General features: G+C 29.6%; 2 protein-coding genes across 2 annotated transcripts in view; both read left to right on the plus strand.

The window, feature by feature from the left end:
- LOC136969961 (transmembrane protein 268) overlaps positions 1-20,558 on the plus strand; it is a 364,695-nt gene that overhangs the window by 223,258 nt on the left and 120,879 nt on the right. The window lies entirely within an intron of this gene.
- On the plus strand, positions 1,326-17,833 carry Cisd2 (CDGSH iron sulfur domain 2). Its single transcript, XM_067264324.1, has 3 exons — positions 1,326-1,445; positions 9,481-9,683; positions 17,499-17,833. Exons 1-3 carry the CDS (start codon positions 1,418-1,420, stop codon positions 17,586-17,588), a joined length of 321 nt encoding a protein of 106 aa, XP_067120425.1. The 5' UTR covers positions 1,326-1,417; the 3' UTR covers positions 17,589-17,833.

Genomic DNA, 20,558 nt, shown 5'->3' on the forward strand with positions numbered 1-20,558 from the left:
GAATAACGTTAAAATGGTTTCTTTTTGTTTGAAGGGCTAAGGCAACGTAACAGTCGGGCGATCTACCAAATTTAGAGCCTCTCGCGACGATTTTTGATGGGAAACTAGGCCCTATTATTATACTTTCACGGCTGTAAGAACCGAAGAAGGTACGACGAAAAATGACTCCCTCAAGATTTTTGCGTTTTTGGACACAGAATCTTGAAACGTGTAAAAAAAGAAAAAAAAATTTGGGGGTTTTTCTATATGTTTGGATGTTAGCTTGAGCGCGGGGGCACGATTTTTTACCTCCTTTGGAGCTTAATTAATTAATTAATAACTCCTGTGCCTTTTGTCAGAAATTTCTGAAATGATTATAGAAACTTTCAGGAAAATCGGACTATTGGTTGGGAAGATATGGCCCTCACCCCTTGATATCTCCCGAATCAATCCGAAGAGAAAAAAGCTCACCAGTGACCGAGTGGATAAAACCACTGAACATTGTAGTTGGTCTTGACCAATGAGTTTTCTTCATGTTAGTAACACCTGAAGTGGAGCCAGTTTCTCTTAAAAGACATTCGCCTCGGCAGTTTGCTCATATTGTTGCGTTGCGGTATACGAATAAAACCAGACCTGAAGACTTAAAGAGATAGAAATGTTAGAGATGAAAACAAATAAAGAATGTCGGAAAAGTCCAGCAACAAAGTTGCCAGAGTTTTTACGTGTTAAACACGTAAAAAAATCCCCGAAACCTCCACGTGGCCAATACGCTAGTAAATCCGCCATATTGGTTCTACAAGGTTGCGGTATAGATTTCATGCACTGTAATTGCAGTAACCTGCACGTTCCGGCGAGTTCAAGCCTATCTGAAAGATTCAGTTACGTTACATTACAAAAGTTATTGCAAACACTTCCTAAATTTATATTATCGAAATGATTTTATCCACTAACCTTATGCAGCCTCGAATTCTCAGTTGTTTACACTTGACTCTTCTGCAACATTGAAGCCATTTAGCTCTCCTGGTTTTGTTAGCGAGAAAACGGAACAATCTTACGCGTTTTGCTGACGGAATTTTACAGTTCGGTGCCTAATATCGAACCATTTAAAACAAAAATAGATAACAAGAAATCCGGTTAATTAAGAACGAAAAAACAGAGAAAAACTCGCTCTACAAATATCGTTTAAACTAACACAAAAGAACCAATATGGCGACGTCGCAATGCATCACGGTATCGTGACTAGACCTTGTGTTTATAGACCTTGATTTATAGGGAGTCAAAAAAAGCGATCCTGGTGGCGATAAATTAATTAAATCACTTTTATCTCTCGTAAGCTAGGTTTGCGATATTTTCCTCTATTTAAATTTGAGTTGGCAACACTGAACGAAAGACGTATTCGGTCAATCAGGTGATCAGAAGCTGTAAAGAAGGAAGCAGAATGGTCAGCGGTCTGGCTACTGTTTCTTGTATGATGTTTATTTTACTTATCTATGTTTAAGTAAAGGATTAGTTGGGTACCATTAGTTACTATTGCTATTAATATAATGCTATTACTAAGCGAGTAGTCTTCGAACTTGTAACTTATTCTAGTCTCGAGCAAATACGCCGGTAAAATAAGCATTAACCTTCGATGCGGTTGTATCCAAAGTTTTAAATGTTATTAATTATACTTATTTATTATTAAGAAATATGTTAAGTAGTTGTATAGTGATGCTAATTTTAAAATACTTTAATGACTTAAAGATCCAAACATCATTTATATACTTCACACTTTTATCCAAAAATTTGCATAATATGTAAACGAAAGGTCATATTACATAGGTCAAAGATTCTAGTAATCTTTATGTTCTGATAGACATAGTACTGTCTGTATCAGAACATACAATTAATGTGTAGAAGACCCTTAATTGCAATTAAACTATTAAATTTATTATGGAAATTGATAAAATATACTTTTACTATAACTTTATTTATTTTATAAATACAGTAGGAAGTGTCACTAGACAATTGATTTTTGCCCTTGATTTGATAAAAAGAATTACCACTAAAAGCAACGATGAAGTAAACAACAAATAAATACACAGAAAATACAATAAGATAAAACATAATTTCTCAGTTTCTCTTTATTAGAAATAGTATATAGAAAATATATTATTTGTAATTAATCTTCTTGTGCCGACGCATCTCTTATATATTATATAATAGCATAACTTTAATAGAGGTGAAGACAATTTTTAATGCTATTTATATATACATGTATATTAAGTGTAATATGATATAATTGTTTCCCAATAAAACAATATGTAAGTTATCTCAGTTTAAGATAAAACATTAGTTTTTTCTCATTTGCATTATTACTATACAAAACTTGTTTTACTTATTTTAATCAAAATATATTGAATATTAATTTATGATTTCTTTTTTTTTTTATAGATCTAAGTAATGAATATATTTTAAAATCCATTAAATATGTTTTGGGTTGTATAATAGAATTAGAAAACTGTATAAGCTTCTTGGTAGGTTTTCTATTGTAAGTAAATTTTATGATGAAGATTACATGCTATAATTTTATTAAAAAAAAAGGTGGGGGAGATGTTCCTATGCTTACATACATATGCACAGGTATATCAGTGAAATATATTGAGGATTTTGAAGGAATCTTTCAGAACATTCAAGGGAAATGTATAGATGTTCTCACTTGAATTTATGATTTGAATTTTTTTTGGGACTGATAATGGGTTGGAGAAGTTGCAAAAAATGCTTAACCAAATAAAAAGCTTTGAATCTTATAATATGAGTGATTGTATTTTTCCTGATATTGGGTTGTACTGTGAGACTAATGCTTGTTTTTTCTTTTGCATAGTGTTGAAAACTGAATAAAAACACAATCTTTTTAAGAAAATTTTTTAAATCACTATATTTTTGATGTTTTAAATGTTAAATAATCTTTATTGTAAAGTCTTTCATGCAGTAATGGTACTTAAGATGTTTTATTAATTTTATCAGTTGTGTGTAGTTTATTTCATTTTCATAAGTAAATAATGCATATTAAGAAATCATCATTATTATTATTTTCTATTTATCAGTCTTTAAATTTGAATGGACTTTTTTAAAATCAGTAAATGATTTGAAATTTTGATATCCTATTTTTTGATCTAATTTTTAATATCTCTTGTACAAGTATTAAATAGCTAAAGTATTTTTCTATTGTACTGGATATTAGAGTGAAATTTGAACAGAAAAATTATATGTAATCAATCATTTTTTTTTAATTGAAAAGATTAAAGATGCTGTAATAATTAAATTGGAATATTAAAAATTTGAAGAAATGATATTCTATCTATGCAGATATTAATTTCTTTCATACTGCTGTAGTGAATGAATACACAAAATGATAATTGACTTATACAGATAAATATCATTATTATAGACATTACTATATTATGTAATATTTCAGATAACAGTGACTTATTTAAATACATTTAATATTAGAAAAAGAAGTTTAATCTAGAGTTTCACATTAGATAGATATGAAGATATTCAACATAAAACATAATTTAAATAAACTAATGAATTTCATCGACTAGGAAGAAGCATTAATGACTTTATCGAATTTATTTTAAGTATAAAAATCAAAATGTAATTTGAAAATGATTAGCTATTTAAAAATTAATAATAAGTAACTATAGTAATTGACTACAGAAATTCTATTTTTAAAATAATATATAAAAAACATAAGTGACTTAATTAAAATTTTATTAAAAAAATAGAATTGAATATGAAAGCAATTAAATAAACCAATGAAATGGATCATTTGAAATGAATTGAGGATATTTCAAGCAACATTACTTTGTTTGCATTAAGAATAAACTTCAGTAAACAACTTATGATATTGCATGGTTCACTTCTTGATAGATTCATAAACAAATTAATATTGTAAGATTATATTTAATTTACTAATTGACCTCATGATAGTTAATTTGTGAATTATACATTATGTATGACTGTATAATTTTAATTTATTGTTGCTGTCATCTTATACCTATAGTGGAAATAGTATGTATTTGCAATTGAAAATGAATGACTGCACTCTGGTGTTATTTTAGAAAACTACCCATAGTATTGAAGCTACCGAATTATTACTATTATCTATATTTATTTTGTTTCGTTTGTCTTTCTCATTTCTTCAATATAAACTTTGAAAGAACTCAATAATATAAAAAAAAACTACAGTGGGTGATAGGTTAACAGACATGATTCGTTCCAACACTTTGTTCGCTATCCGAATTGTTTTTTAACCAATTATCGATTTACCATAAATTTTCATGGAAATTTGATTAATTCGTTCTGGAAACCCAAAAAATAAAAAATTTATACTTTCTTACTACATTTATTTATATGTAATAATAAAAATACATATATACACAGTCTTGCATTTTTATTAGTCATGTTTTTTCCATTTGTAGGGGTTAAAGAATCTGTCCAATGTAGATTGCTTTTTCTCTCTTCAGGATTTTTCAGAAGTAATTAATAGCATTGTAATTGTACAGATCCCTAAGCCTGTTAACCTCAACCTGGTTTGGATGCCATTCTAAGACTGTTGTTCTGACATCCTCCCACTTCTTCAAAAGATCTTTAATAGCAGATATCGACATTAATCCTTTTTCAGAAGAAAACATATCTTGCCGAGTTTCTTGGTGTTCTTCTGTCATCAGATCCATTTCAGGTTCCATTATGAGCTATTCAATGTTCTTTATTTCTCAGATGTGACTTTTGTTGTTTAGCTGTTTGAGTCTTCTTGATTATAATCTATCTTTCTTAGATAAGATTGAACTGCAGCCTACTGTAGATCTGTTCAAGCCATACTGCCCAGCAACATCAGACATCGTTTGCCCACTCTCTAGCTGTTATGCTCTCACCTTTTGAAAATAAAAACCGATGCAAAACTTAACAAGTGCCTGCCCGACAGTCTTGCAAATACTATAAAGAATTGTTTCTGTCAGAAAAATAAAAGGCTGGAATTACAAGGGAGAGTTTCAAAGTTAGGAGGAATACTATCCGATCAGTACTGGGTTGAGTGTCTATGTCGACGTCTCCTGCACTTCGAAATGTTTTGAATTGTTGCCTGAAGACAAGGGAAGACAAATTGGTATTCATTATTTTACGTCGCTTCTTGTGTTTGTTCTGTGAGGTGTTCGTTGTCCAAATATAAAACTCTTTCGTGAAAGTGTTTGTTATCCAATTTGTTCATAGTTCGAACTGTTCATTAACTGATCACCCACTGTAAAAGCAATCATTATTGCAGTGTACCTCAATGTAAGAGCAAATAAATAAGAGTATTTTGTTGCTTCATCTTCCAGTTACTAAAACAGTGGGAATGTTTTAAATATATTCTGCTTGTTCCTTGTATATTCATAAGACTTATCATATATTGACAGGTGAAAAAATCCTATTGATATTTATTATTTTGGAGTGAGATGACAAATACAGATATACAATACTTTTATCACTATCCAAAATACATTTCAAAAATATTATTTCACATTATATCACATTATAATAGGTCATTTAATATCATTTGCTTTCCTTTAATTTGGATCTTTGTTTAATAGATTAAATACTGTATTCATAGTGTTCCAAAGGATAATAGAGAAACAAATAAAGCAGTTTTACTTTTGTTAAATTTAGAGTTTAATCTTAAGTTTAAAGGCTTATTAATAAATTATTGCCATTATCTGAAAATTTTTTGTTTTAATATTGTTAGAGCTGTATAGAGTTTAATAACAGAAGTTTCTTTGACAATTTTTATTGACTAATTCTTTTATACAAAGATGTTTTGTCACTATTGCTTGTTTAACAGCACTTAACAAAATTTGTTACATCTATTATTTTTGCTATATAAATTCATTAAATACTTTGAAGATAAAATCTTTTAAAGTTTTTATAGATATAACTTGCAAATAAATAAATTTTAATACATTAGCTCTTAAAATCAAACATATATGCTTCATTTTATTTATGGGTAAATTTGTGGCTTGATATGTTGTAGAATTATGCAGGCGATACCACAAATTGAATACTAACAACTGAATGTTTACTTTTGGCAAGATGGGACACCTCTACACTGGGGTTTAATTGTTTGAGACTACCTACAGGAAAAATTTCCTGAATGTTGGATGAAAGGGCAGCAGAGGAACAATTCACCAGCCGTACACCACTGGATTTCTTTCTTTGGGGTTTGTAAAAGAAAGGGAGTACACAACAAAGGTTTGCAACATTGAAGAACTGAAAAGACGAATTGATAAAGTCAGTGAAGGAATCTGCTGAAATGCTCTGTAACACATGGTGTGAAATTGAATGCTACCTGGATTTTATGTACTACACATGGAGCTCACGTGGAATTTATTTAAATATAAAATATTTTATTTAATGGCATATTAAATAAAACAGCCTACATTATGAGTTCTTTACTGTGTTCTTTCTTATTCCTCCTCGAAATGTGCTCAATAATTTATAACCACCCTGCATAAAGTTATATTAAATTGATTTTTTTTTTAAAAGACATTCTAATAACTATTTATTATTATTGAATTTGTATATATTTATAGTGTTAAATATAAAGACATACTACTTTCAGCTGCCATATTGTTAAGATTGAACTGTCCTCTATTTAACTTGAACATATTCATCCTTCAAGTTGTACAGTACGTGCATTTCTTTGTGAACTATGGCATCACTACTTTGTGTATTTATTTGAATGTAACCCAGTCATTTACAATGCTATTTTATTGTTTTGATTTTTTCTTTATTAATAATTTTATAAAAGTGCATGTTATCATGATATATAATTTAAAATAGATTTATTCAATGCTGACCTATATCATTATGCTTGTAATTAGAGATGATGAGGAATGTTAAGACTGATTATAGAGCCTATATATGCCACATGATGAAATTAATAGAATTGAAAGCAAATTAGTCTTCGTGTCCATTGATCTGAAATTCAAGCAATTAAATTTAATTCTAATCATAAATTCATTATTCCAAAATTAATCTAAAATATGGAATATTGTCTGTTATCTTTCCAAGTCTGTTATAATGAAAATTATGTAGTATTTTTTTAACTATACTATATTTTCAATTAATTAGTAACATTTCTACCACTATAAAATTACATTTATTTCTAATTATCATCCAATTTTTTCCCCTGAAAAATCTTTTAAAGTTTGGGTGCATCTAATTTTGAAGAAATAAAATATTTCCTAACCTACAAAATTCACATAAATCCAGCAGATATTCAATAAAAATTCCTAAAATATATTTAGAATCTTATTAAAAAAGTTATAAACTCTCTTCATTGTTATAAGTAGAAGAGTTTCTAGTGCATAAAATAAACCATAATTTCCTGCCTGTAATCTGTGGATTGTGTTAAAAACTTTGACTTTGATGATGCAAACTGTGCATTATCTGTGACAATTTTTTCACGATACCAAAAAGTGGCTCTAGAAATCACTAGAGAGAACACTTTCATCTATTCATACTCTATATTTTAAACTTGTATTATTTACATCTTTTAAATGGTTGAATTGTTCTGTTTCTCTCCTAGATTTAAAAATACTTCTTTTTAATTATTAAATGTCCTTTTAAATTGCATTATTTTATTGCTGGTGTGCCTAGAAAGTGAATAACTATGGCATAGATGTATGGATTACATGATGATAAGCATTTTCTCTCAATGATAAATTGTTCCTGCAGATTACAGGTATGAAATTACAGTACTTTCTTTCCAATTACTTTAGCTTACTGTAAATATTTAAATGACTTTCACATCAAATAATTCTGATATAGCAATTGTGTTCTTGGCTTAGCTAATGTTTAGACTTATTGGACCATTGCTTATAATTTGGAAATTATCAATAAATTATTTATTGTAGGATTGTGTTTATTTTTGGCTATTAATTTGGACTTATACCACAGTTTCTTAGGAATCTTAACTTTGCTTTTTTTCTCTTTATTTCCTAGTAACTTTAAACTCCAATATGTACTGTATATTTAGGGGAAAAAAGTCAAGTTAAGATTCCTAAGAGATCATAGTATGAAAAGTCCAAATTAATAGCCAAAAAATACATAGCTATAAAAGAATAAAATACAAAATAATAAGATTTTAAACTTGTAATTAATATAAGCAGTTTTTATTTATTTTTTATTATCTCAATTGTTTAAATAAAGTTCATTATAAATTGAAATTTTAGTCTCATGATAGTTGACCCACCCTTGAACCCCTGTCATTACATTTAGTAGGTGTTGCAGTATTGCATCAGCTTGCTTATTGGTGACATGTAGCAAAATTCTTATTTTATTGCTATTGTGCATATTATCTTTTGCTTATTGCTTATTATTTCATGTTATTGTTGTATTTCTTAAATGCAGTTTAATATGAATAATTTTTTCTCCTAATTACTATGTATTTTAGTCTAAAAAACTGATTATAATCTTTTTTTTTAAATTAGAATTCAAACAAATCATGCATATAGACCACAATCTCTGTTTTAACTTAATTTAAGTCAACTTAAAATACAGAAAAGCAAAATAGAGGAAGTTCAGGACAATGTTTGCATTTAAGCAGTTTAAGTCTAAGAAAATTTATCTTTAGCCCTTCTGCCTGTCCATGAAATATTCCTGTTTTTGCCAGTCTACAGGTGGGAAAAGGTTGAAGAATGCTGCTGGTGTGCAAACTGTGAGTCACGCCCCTCTGGGGTTCATGAGAAAATTTTTCGGGGTTGCCAAATTCAAAGACATTTATTTGACAATAAAAAATATAAGGCTTTTCTTCAAGTATCAGGTACCAGTAAAATAGTGAAATGAAATTATGTTATTTACAAAAATAGAATAGCATACCTCACATTGAATTCTTATGATGTAGTTTTTAAAAGTATTTTTCATTAAATAAACATTTATATTCATATGCATAAATAAAACCATTGTTTCATAAAATTGTGTGTTTTATTCAGACCTCTAATAAGGCAGAGACACAAGTGCAAATCCCAGAAAGAATTTCACTTTAACTACATTGACAATTAAAAAAATGTCTACTGTCTATCCAGGGATTGCGACAAAATTTTACACAAAATGGGGGGTTGGAAATGAAAATAGTTTGCACACCACTGCTCTAGGAGATGTTCCTCCTAGGCAGGCCTCCTCTGTGTTATGTTGCCAATCCTTTCAATCCAATCTATAGAATTTAGGAATTTTTTAAAGACTGCAATTACATATGAATATCACAAACCCTGTAATTTGGTGATGAATTTAGGATATTAATATGATAGAAGCCTTACTGACTAATTCATTATGTTTATTTAATTTTAATAACAATTTAATTAAATATTAAAAGTCTATTGAATGCAAAAAGATATGCATTTACTTCTTGTAATGGTTTTCAGTTTGTTGTAATTATAAAATTTAAATTTAAAAATACTATAAAGATTAATTTTCTGTTTATAGGGAGAGACTGGGTTCCAGTACTTTCAGTGATCAGTACTTGTTCTGCACTTGGTTATGCAATTTATGTGACTTTTAAACTTTCGAAGAAGGGCGATATTATTAATAAAAGTATCGATAAGAAATGTGAAAAGATTGTACATTCCTTTGATATCGAAGATATTGGTAGCAAAACGTGCTTCTGTAGATGTTGGAAATCTGAAAAGGTATTAGATTTTAAATTATTATTCTAGTTATTTTTTAAAACTATATTCAAAAGTGTTTACAGATATATCAAATAATAATTCATGAATTTTTGATGTAATTAATTTTTTTTTATGAAACAAAAAAATAAACTACAAGAGCAATCGTGTCATATTAAACTTCAAGTTATACAATTCTTGATCTGAATAGCTGTTTATACTAACCTCTAAACAATGGCCATTTTTTTAACAGGAGAAATAACCTCTAAACATCAGCTGATTCTTATGTTTCTGTTGGTGTGATTCAAAGGTTTGACTGGATGTTGTAATACATTAAATTTTGATTAATTTAAATTTTGCAGAGAAGCAGGAAAAAAAAATTAAATTATCCCAATATTTAAGTTAACAGAAATGTAATGAAGTAATAAAATTCAAGAAACATTACTACTAATTTCTACAAATAAGGAAAATAAAAACACATTATATTTTTATTGAATTATAAAATTTAATCATCATTAAATTTTATAACTTTTTTTGAGCTTCAATGTACAAAAACTGCTTAATGGTGCCAAAATTATTTTTCATAATATTTTTATTTTACTTCATGCAATCTTTAGAATAAAGTTAAATCAAATGTAGAATAAGTAAGTTAATGTTATTCTACATCCAATTTTTTTCCAAGGTCTAGTTCAATCTATTGGGAAAGTTCAAAAGAAAGTTGAAATCTATCAGAGAAGGCATTCTATCATTTTTATCATTTACTTCACTATATGATCTGTAGATGTAAGTCTAATAATATGTTATTGTGTAGTTTAGTAGATGACAAAATTGATTGCATTCTTTTATTTTCAAAGAATCCAATTTACTATATTAAAACAAAACTTTTATGAGGAAAGAAACAAAAACTAAACTGTTAGAAATACAAAGGGATATATTTATACTTTTCCTTTATTTGGCCTTGTTTAATTTTAATGTTGTGTTTACAGCATGTATAAGTGAAATGATTAAATTCTTATTTACTTTTATTGCTTATTAAAAATTTTAATGAGTAGAAACAATTTCATTAAAATAATGGTATTTGTTAATGTGTTTTTTATACTAATAAAATACATTAGTAATCTTTATCATATCTGATCTATAATTTAAATATTTAAGCAATTAAATCATGTAAATAATTATAAATGTATATTGTATTCTTTTCAAGATATAATTATGCTTTGTTTTAATAATCTAGGAATTCCTTTTACCAAAATACGATGATGAATTGTCTAAAATCTAAAGAGAAAGCAACAAAAGTTTTCATTTTGTACTAAATTTGTTTTGTGTATTTGGTATTTTGTATTTTTATTTTGAACTTTTATTTTCATAACAGGATATAACTGGTGGTGTCAGTTTCTGCCCTGTTGTTTGCACTTACTTGGAAAAAGTGACAATAGTGGATCAACTACAATTTTAAAGTTTAAAATAAGCCTTATCTTCATCCAGTAGACTGTGTGCTTACTATTAGAGAGTTCTGTCTATCATTTTTTTTCCTTCTTGTAGCTGCACTGTTTGTTATAAGAAAAGTACCATATTTATTCTGGATACCTTAGATTCATTTCTCCATCCCTCAAAAACCATTTCTGTGTCACAGTTGCATCTTTGATAGTAACTGTTATTCAGTTTAAGTTCTATCATCTGCATAATTTCTCAACACAACCTATGTTCTAATTGGGCTGCAATTTGAAAAAAATTGTAGACCTATAAATTCCCATTGTCATCCGTTTGTCTGTCCTTCCTTAATCTCAAGTATGGAGTTAGATAGATGAAAAACCAAGATTCTATATGGAAAGCTTAGGGCAGGAGGCCCCGATTAATCTGTATACAAACTTCTGATGTAAACCGGAAGGTATGTTATTTCAATTCAAAAATTTTCTTATGATAGGAGTTAGTTAGTTGACTGGCATGACTCACTTGCTAACAGGAAAAGTATGATGTACAGGGGCAAGACTAGTAATTTGAGGTGGAGATCATATATTTTAAATTAAGAATATGATTAAAAATTGCATCCTATCATTGTGATGACATCACAATAAATAATTGCTTGTTCTCTTTTATTTATTTTTTGATAACTTTGCTTCTTTCCACTTAACAGTTATTACCATTTCCAATACATTCTCCACTATAGCTGTTATTGTATCTCTCTTACAGTCTTTGAAATGTTCTTTCAGTCTTATCAGTCGGTTCTCACTCCAGTATAGTATTTCTTAGTCTTGTCACTCTTCCATTGATATATAGTAACTGAACATTCTTGAGGATGATATAGGAGACACTAAAATGTTTTTAGTGCTTTAATGTTTTATGAATGTTTTAAACATTCATAAAATTTGAAACAATAATTAGATCTAAGGATCAAAGTAAACCTTTACTCTACATTGATATTAATATGACCACATCTTATATATTTTAATTTTCACTGAAGCAAAATCTGGAAGTGTTATACTGAAAACTTTTTCTGCACAAATTAACATTTTTCTTAGAAAGTGTAGAAATTTCTTTGAAATAATAAAAAAGTTGAAATCTTTTCTTCTGAAATTGAATAAGCAATTGTACTTGAATTTATTTTTAGATCTTACAGAAAATTAATTAAATTCACTATTAAAATGTTTAAAAGTTTTTAAAACAGTAAACAGTTTGTTACAAGAGGAGATTTTTTTGAATGACAAAGGAAGTGATAGCCTGTTTGCTTAGCATTTTCCAAGATGTTTGAAAATTAGGAATTAATGCCTATCTGCATTTCTTATGAAATAATTTATTGCACAATGTAGCATAAGGAAGTGGCATGATGGCATGATGAATATGTAGTGTCATCACATGCAGCATTTGGAATTAATGCACCAAATTTTTTCATTGCCTGATTTTTGTTTTTTTATGTTGTTATAAAAGTACTGTACATCACCAACACTGGATACTTCTGATATGTTCAGATAACAGCAAACCTCCTCAGCTTCCAGCATAAACCAGAATACAAACTGAGGAACATGAAAGACTCCCCCACACCAGCAATGACTCCCAGTGGTATATAGGGTTCCTGTAAAAGACAAGAGGTTTGGGAGGGATCTAGTTTAGGTTGGTTCCTCCAAAAGTTCTTTAGAGCAGAAAATTTGTGAACACAAATAAGATAAGGTGTGTTGCAAAAGTTTAGGCCCACTCCTTTCAGTTAAGCAAACACAACACAAACTCATCTAAAGAAACCAACACATACATATATTTGTGTAAGTAGCAGAAACATATAAAAATAATATGACATCATTAAACTAGCATATTATTAGACTGTAAATGCATAAACACACAAAGTGAGATAATCCATGTGTTGCAAAAGTTTAGTTCCACCACATCCCCAGGAGAAATAATGATATGAACCTGCAAGTTAAACATTACAAACTATTTCATACGTGTTAAAAGTGAAATTGTCATACTGCTGCAACTTTGAGTTGTGTGATTTGCTTGATACAACGTTTATGAAAACATGGGCCGTGACAAGGTTCTGCCTATGAGAGAGGCATAGATTGATGCATTAAAGCAGCAAGGACTGTTCAACAGGGCCACAGTAAAACGGATTAATCGGTCACATAACGTCGTGAACAATTATGTACGTAACCAAGAGGATTACAACCAAAAACCCTGTTCAGGACATCCAAGAGCACTCAGTGAACGTCATCTTCGATGGGTCATAAACACCCTAAAACAATCAGGATCATCAGACAGTTGACACGTGCTCCAATGGTTAATGTTCATGTTAACCCTATCAAGAGCTGTAACTCTTGATAGGGTTAGCATGAGTGTTAACCATGGCTAGAGAACATTAACTCAATGGGCTAGAGAACATCCAAGTTGGAATACAGAATGGAGACGAGTAGTATTCAGCAATGAAAAAAATTTAATTTAGATGATCCTGATGGCTGGTGCTACTACTAGCATGACATCAGAGAGGACAAGATGATTTTTTCCATATGCCAAATGAGAGGAGGATCAGTAATGGTCTGGGCTGGATTTGGGAAGACTAACATTGCATTTCTGAGTGGGTGTATGAAGGCCAGAGATTACCAGGAACTGTTGAATGTGCACCTCATGGCATTTGGATAGAGGGTTGGAGGACCATTCTGGACATTCCAACAGGACAATGCACTAATCCATGTAGCACACACTACATGGGAGTGGTTCTTAGACAATGGTGTGCATGTAATAGAGTGGCCTGCTAATTCCCCTGACCTTAACCCCATGGAGAACCTCTGGAGAATCCTCACTAGGAAGGCATATGCAACAAACGTCAGTTTTCAACTCTGTACGGGATGAGATATAAATCAACATGTGCTCTAGAGAATTTTAGACAACATGCTTTATTGTGTTTTTGACATTAGAGTGCAAAAAGAGGTGTTTCTGGAACAATAATATGTAATTTTAAACAGTGGAACTAAACTTTTGTAACACATGGATTATCTCACTTTGTGTGTATATTCATTTACAGTTGTCTAATAATATGCTAGTTTAACCCTTAGCCTGCCGTTTGCCACGCCCCCTTATTTTGTAAAACGGCCAAGGTCAAAATAGGTGAATCAGGCAATATTATTTTAAAAATTCACTAAAAATTAAATTATTATTTTATTCATATGAAAAAAATTACATATATTTATCAATATAGTTAGTTTTAAATACGACATATTTCAATAAAGTTTGTTTGAAACATTTATGAGAAAAAAAAAATAATATATGATAACTGACATTCAGACTTGAAAATATGTTACTATTTGTCAAAATTAACATTGCCTGCTTACTCCATTCTTATTGTCACTGAGCCAATAGGACGTAGAATATTGTTCTGTACAATTTGATATAACATTTATGCATGTACGTTTATTTGTTGTGAAATTATCGCACATTATATCAAACGTTTGTTTAAAATTTGAACTTTATTCTGCTTTCAACTAATATAATGAACTAATATACTTTATTCATTTTATATCAAACAAGATTATTTATTTTCGTAATAAACATATGATTACCAGTAGCAATAGATGTAACATTTTCGGATATTTTAAATTTAAAAAATAATTAAAAATTAAAAATTAAAAAAATATATAAAATATCAGAACTGAAGGTCATAACTTTAATATTTATGATGCATTAACATATTATAGCTGAATAAACGTATTATAGCATTAATGAACTTATTATAGTAATATTATTGCAAAGATATGCTAAAAATAAAATAAAAAATAATCAGAAAATGAAAAATTAAGGAAAAACTATCGATAATTAAAAGTTGTTTTAATCGACAGAACACCACCTAAACAAAAATATGTAAAACAGACGATAAACAAGACGATACCATCAAGTGCTGACATCTGTTGTCGATAAATTTTATAAAAATCGATTTTTAACAGGGTAACGATGAATCGGTACCCTGGCCGTTTTGCGAAACAATTAGGGTAACGATAGATCGGTACCCTGGCCGGGAAAGGGTTAATGATGTCATATTATTTTTACATGTTTCTGCTACCTTCACAAATAAATGTATGTGTTAGTTTCTTTAGATGTGTTTGTGTTGTGTTTGCTTAACTGAAAGGAGTGGACCTAAACTTTTGCAATGCACCTTAGACCACTCAAAACCCGCCATTGTCCTATCACTGTATGTCTCAGAAGACCTACAGAGGCTAAATTACAACAGACCCAGTTCATTTGGATCCTTTGCAAATTGTGACCACATTAGGCTCTTGGAATCTCTTGAAATATTTAAAGCCAGCCTTAATTCCAATTGTATCAACTCCAAGGATGAAATACAGCTGTTGACAGCTTGGCAAGCATGGTATGATTATCATTATTGCCACAGTGATGTAGAATGCCTTTGTCTTGCACTGGCCTTTTCAAAATGAACCTGCACTTGTGTTCTTTTCTATGCATTCCAATTTGAAACAAACTCTAAACCTGAAGCTGGAATCAGGTGGATTCTGAAAACATTTGTGATTTGTTTGTATTGTTATTTGCTGGAAGCTGAAGAGGTTTACTGTTTTCTGAAGCTATTTTATATTGTTATTTACTCATGGTTTTCTATACACAAAATTAGAAATTCCTAAATTTAATGATATTGAATGAAAATATACAAATTTTCTTTTTTTTTTGTAATTTTTTTAAGGTTAATAAATGTTAATTATAACTTCATGGTGTGTAATGCTCACTTCATTTATTTGCCCTTTTAAATTAGAAGTAAGAGGCTTTCAAACTGTAATGTTACTTTTATTTTTATTCTTTTATGATAATACAATAAACATCAATATGTAATAATGATTTATCTTTCTGACACACAATTTTATATCTTATAAGATTTAAAATAAATTTTATATCCTAAATATCTGGTTAAAATATCTATCAGTAGGTAACATATTAATACTCAATTACTTTTTTCTCATTATCATTGTTTCAACAAGATGCAGAACAAAACAAATACATTTTTTTTAGCAGATGTAATGTGTTAAATAAATAACTTCCAATAATTATGATATATAGGAAATTTTAGGAGTTTTGTTAAATTTTATTCTAAGAAAATATAATACTGTAGAGCAGGGATGGCAAACCTTTTTGAGTCCGCGTGCCATATTGTAACATACTTAGCTTTAAAGATGTTAATGCATGCCAATGTCTTAGACTTCGAATAATGATATTTAAAGAAATTAAATGAATACGCTTTAATTCGAATAAATGTAAAAAATCTGATTGAAAAAAAAGATGATCAGGTGATAAACAGAAAGGATGATTGAAAAAGACAGAAATCATATGATACATTACGTGCCAGATGATTTTTCTTACATGCCATAGGTTTGCCATCCCTGCTGTAGAGTTTCAATTCTACAAGGTAATGTTGACCATGCATGCTTGAGAGTGCCTCAGATAATCAAAATCTTGAATAACATGGAATGTTTGGTACAAGGTGATCAACAAAACAGAATAATAAGATTTTAAAATCAGGTCTATGAAGATTATGATTAAAATTTCTTTAATGTTTTTTCAAATTTATGAGAAGCCACTAAAGTAAATTATTTTTGAAACTTCTAGAGCACCTTTTGCAAACTGTGTCATGATTCGTGAAACAAACTGTATTGTACTGTACTAAATTTTCATGTCTTGGAAGTACTCTTCTACAATTCACCTTACACAGCATTCATATTGCTAATGACAACAACAAAAGCCAATATTTTTATTTTTTGTCTTCATAAAGTTTCATTGCATTTTCATCTTAGTTGTTTGGTGTTTGAAAGTTAGCTGAGATTCAAGATTTTGTCGTTGTAACTATATTGGCCAATCAATGTGAACTTCCCATAATTCTCTTTGAATAAGATGGAGGAATGGCTAACATTATGTTGAAGAAACAAGTTGCCTCTGTGATGTGTGTAGAATGTTGAAGAATTAACATTTTAGTCTGCATATCCATTTTTAAAACAGATGAATTTGGTCTGAAAATGCAGAAATCCACAGAATAATGCTAAACCTAATGTAAATTGTGCATGCCCTAACACAGGAAACTAATGAACAGTGTGAATGTTTTGGTGCTTGGTGATGAATGAATAGAACAAAAGACATTGTCATTATTGTTTGACCTGTGGTCGTTGTCATTGGCAGTGTGAACTCAACCTTAAATAATACAGGAGAGTCTTTAAATAAATGATTTAAAGGACTCTTAGTTAATTAGACTCTATCAATGTAAAAAACAATTGCACATTCAGAATTTTTATTGCTTATTGATTAATATACTTAGCTTTAAGGTTGTGAAATACTAATTCATAAATGAATTTTTTTTAAATTTAGTTTCCCTATTGTGATGGAAGTCATAACAAGCATAATAAAGAAACAGGAGATAATGTCGGTCCCGTTGTTGTAAAACCAAAAGATGCCTAGAAATGATTACCACGTAAATGGTATTTTTATTAAGACAAATAGAATTTGTATTTGCATTAAATGTTTGATAAAGAGATTATTTAATAAATAAAGACAACTACGAGCATTTGAATGTTGTATCAATATTTTGTTGCATAATTAGATATCGGATTATAAACATTGAGGAGGAAAAAGTTAAATGTGAATAACTAATGTTACAATATGTACATTAAGTACCCAATAAAGATTGTTTTCTAGAGATTTCATCTGTGTTGTTTATCAGAATTATTTTAAATTTCAAAATATTATATAATATTTATAATTAATAATAATTTTATTGTATATATATAGAAATTTTGCATTAAAACATGCATTAGGTTTAAGGAGAAGGCCCTTATTGAATTTGAGTGAGTGCACTCCAGGAATTTTTCATCAGTAGTTGGTCCCAGATATTTCTGGGTTCCATCCTTCACCACCTGACCTGGACAAATCCATGATAAGTATTAAAAAAGGCCCTCTTAGGACAGAAAGAGTTAAAAATGAAAAAAATAAAATCTAATAAGTGTAGTAGGAACATTTTTTGTTTTAGTGTCTTCAACGTAGCAGTTTATTTGTTGAACTTTATGTAACTATTGTTGAACTTTATGTAAAAATTATTACTTTCAATTCTGAATTAAATGTTCTATTCGTTTAACAACTTTCAATTAGCAAAACTTGCATTTTGATTATTATCTATCAGCTGTGATTCCTCCAACCTGAACTATATTCAGAGATGACTACACAATGTGAGAATGTTGTCTTTCATATTTTTGAACAAAAAAACATGACAAGCAAGTATTTATTTAGTAACTTAATAATGTAAATATTAATATACAGACATTATTTATAAAATTGCATTGATAAAATAATGGATATTTTAAAATATGAGTTGCCTTTAAAGACATTAATTATTATTTTATCTACATTTTTTATTGAGTATAAACTCCTCTGATTTATGTTGAAGCTTCTAACAGTTTGAAATTTCAATAATAATTGCATCTCTCTAATTTTTAAGTTATAAACAGAGAGGCCCTTTACTAATCAGTAATAAGTTCAAGACCTGAGCAGTAAGTTGAAACTCATTTTGCTTGTACAGTACATAGATTCCACCTTGTTTCAGTGGTGTGTTATCCTACAGGCAAAAAGAGAGATTGTCTGGGGTCCAAACCAATTATTGTAAGAAAATATTTTTTTTTGAGGTAATTTTTTGGAGGAAATGTCTGAAGTCTACACTACAGTATATGGCACCCCCTAATTCAAATTTTTTGAACCCCATAATGTCATAACATGCCACTGCCTTGTTTCTCGGAATTGAAGGCTTGTAAATGCACGTTTCACCTAGCATAACGTGCCATTAGGTATGCCCTTCATCCTTTTATACGGAAGTGGTGGTGGTATTTGTATGGAAGAATATGTCGTAAGTATGGAATAGAAATTTCCATTTAAAGTGTTTGATGTATAGATTATTGAATGTTTTTGTAAGTGTACGGAATATCGATGCCAAAAAATAGATTTTATTGATCGATACACTGCGTAATGACTTTATCAATCATTACATAAACAACCGTTGTTTGTGGATTTTTCAAATATTTGATCTCTCAAAGGTAGGTCAGTCAGTGTTCATACCGAAAACATTAATATAACAATTTTAATATTTATAAATTAATAGGATCATGCGTAAGTTTATGTAATAAAATATACCTATTTATTTTTTATCTTTAAAAATTTGAATTTAAAACGACTCTTAATTTTTGGAGTTTGACCCATTGTTAAATTAAGAACCAAGAATTTACTACAAAATATAAATTGTAATATACTTTTAACATTATCTTCAACTGTGCCAATACTTTTGTCCTCCACTCTTACATTTTTCTAAAAAGTTTAATTGCAGATGAGAGATTCATTTAGACTCAAAATTCCTTCCAATTCCTAGTCCGAATATTATACAGTGGGTGATCGGTTAACGAACATAATTTGTTCCAACACTTGGTTCGCTATCTGAATTGTTCGATTATCGATTTGTCATAGATTTTTATGGGAATTTGATTACTTCGTTCTGAAAACCCCCAAAAATAAAAATTATATACTTTCTTACTACGTTTATTTATACGTAATAATAAAAATACATATATACACGTTTTCAGTATAGTTCAGTATACCAGTCTTGCATTTTTTCGTTTGTGGGAGTTAAAGAATCTGTCTATGTCGATTGCTTTTCTCTCTTCTTCAGGATTTTTCAGAAGTAATTAATAGCGTTGTAATTGTAGATCTCTCTAAGCCTATTAACATCAACCTATGCCATTCTAAGACCGTTGTTCTGACATACTCCCATTTCTTCAAAAGATCTTTAATAGCAGATATCGGTATTAATCCTTTTTTTTTTTCAAAAGAAAACATATCTCGCCGAGTTTCTTGGTGTTCTGTCATCAGATCTGTTTCAGGTTCCATTAATTTCAGGTTCCATTATGAGCTATTCAACGTTCTTTATTTCTCAGATGTGATTTTTGTTACTCCTTAGCTGCTTGAGTCTTCTTGATTATACTGTATCTTTCTTAGATAAGATTGAACTGCGCTGTACTGTAGACCTGTTCAAGCCATACTGCCCAGCAACATCAGACATCTTCTGCCCACTCCAGTGGCGTAGCGTGGGTGTCAGCCGCCCGGAGCGGAGGAAAATTTCGCCGCCCCTTAAAATTTTGCCCCCTCTTAAATAAAATACGGGGAATCCCTACAAGTCAGTACAGACGGTGTTGTCAGTCGCTACAATGAGCAAGTTCTCATTATTATACATACATTTAAAGAAAGGGGATTCCCCAGTTTCGTCACAGAATAATGAAAAATTCCGTGCGCATTTCAATCGGTCCGAATCGTAGGTGCGATAAAAATATGAAATGAAATGGTTCAACTTTTTACAAGATGATATTATTATTTATTGTGAAAAAATGCCGCCCC

The sequence above is a fragment of the Centruroides vittatus genome, unplaced genomic scaffold (assembly GCF_030686945.1).
Source record: "Centruroides vittatus isolate TY-2023 unplaced genomic scaffold, ASM3068694v2 contig_1832, whole genome shotgun sequence".
NCBI classification, from domain to species: domain Eukaryota; kingdom Metazoa; phylum Arthropoda; class Arachnida; order Scorpiones; family Buthidae; genus Centruroides; species Centruroides vittatus.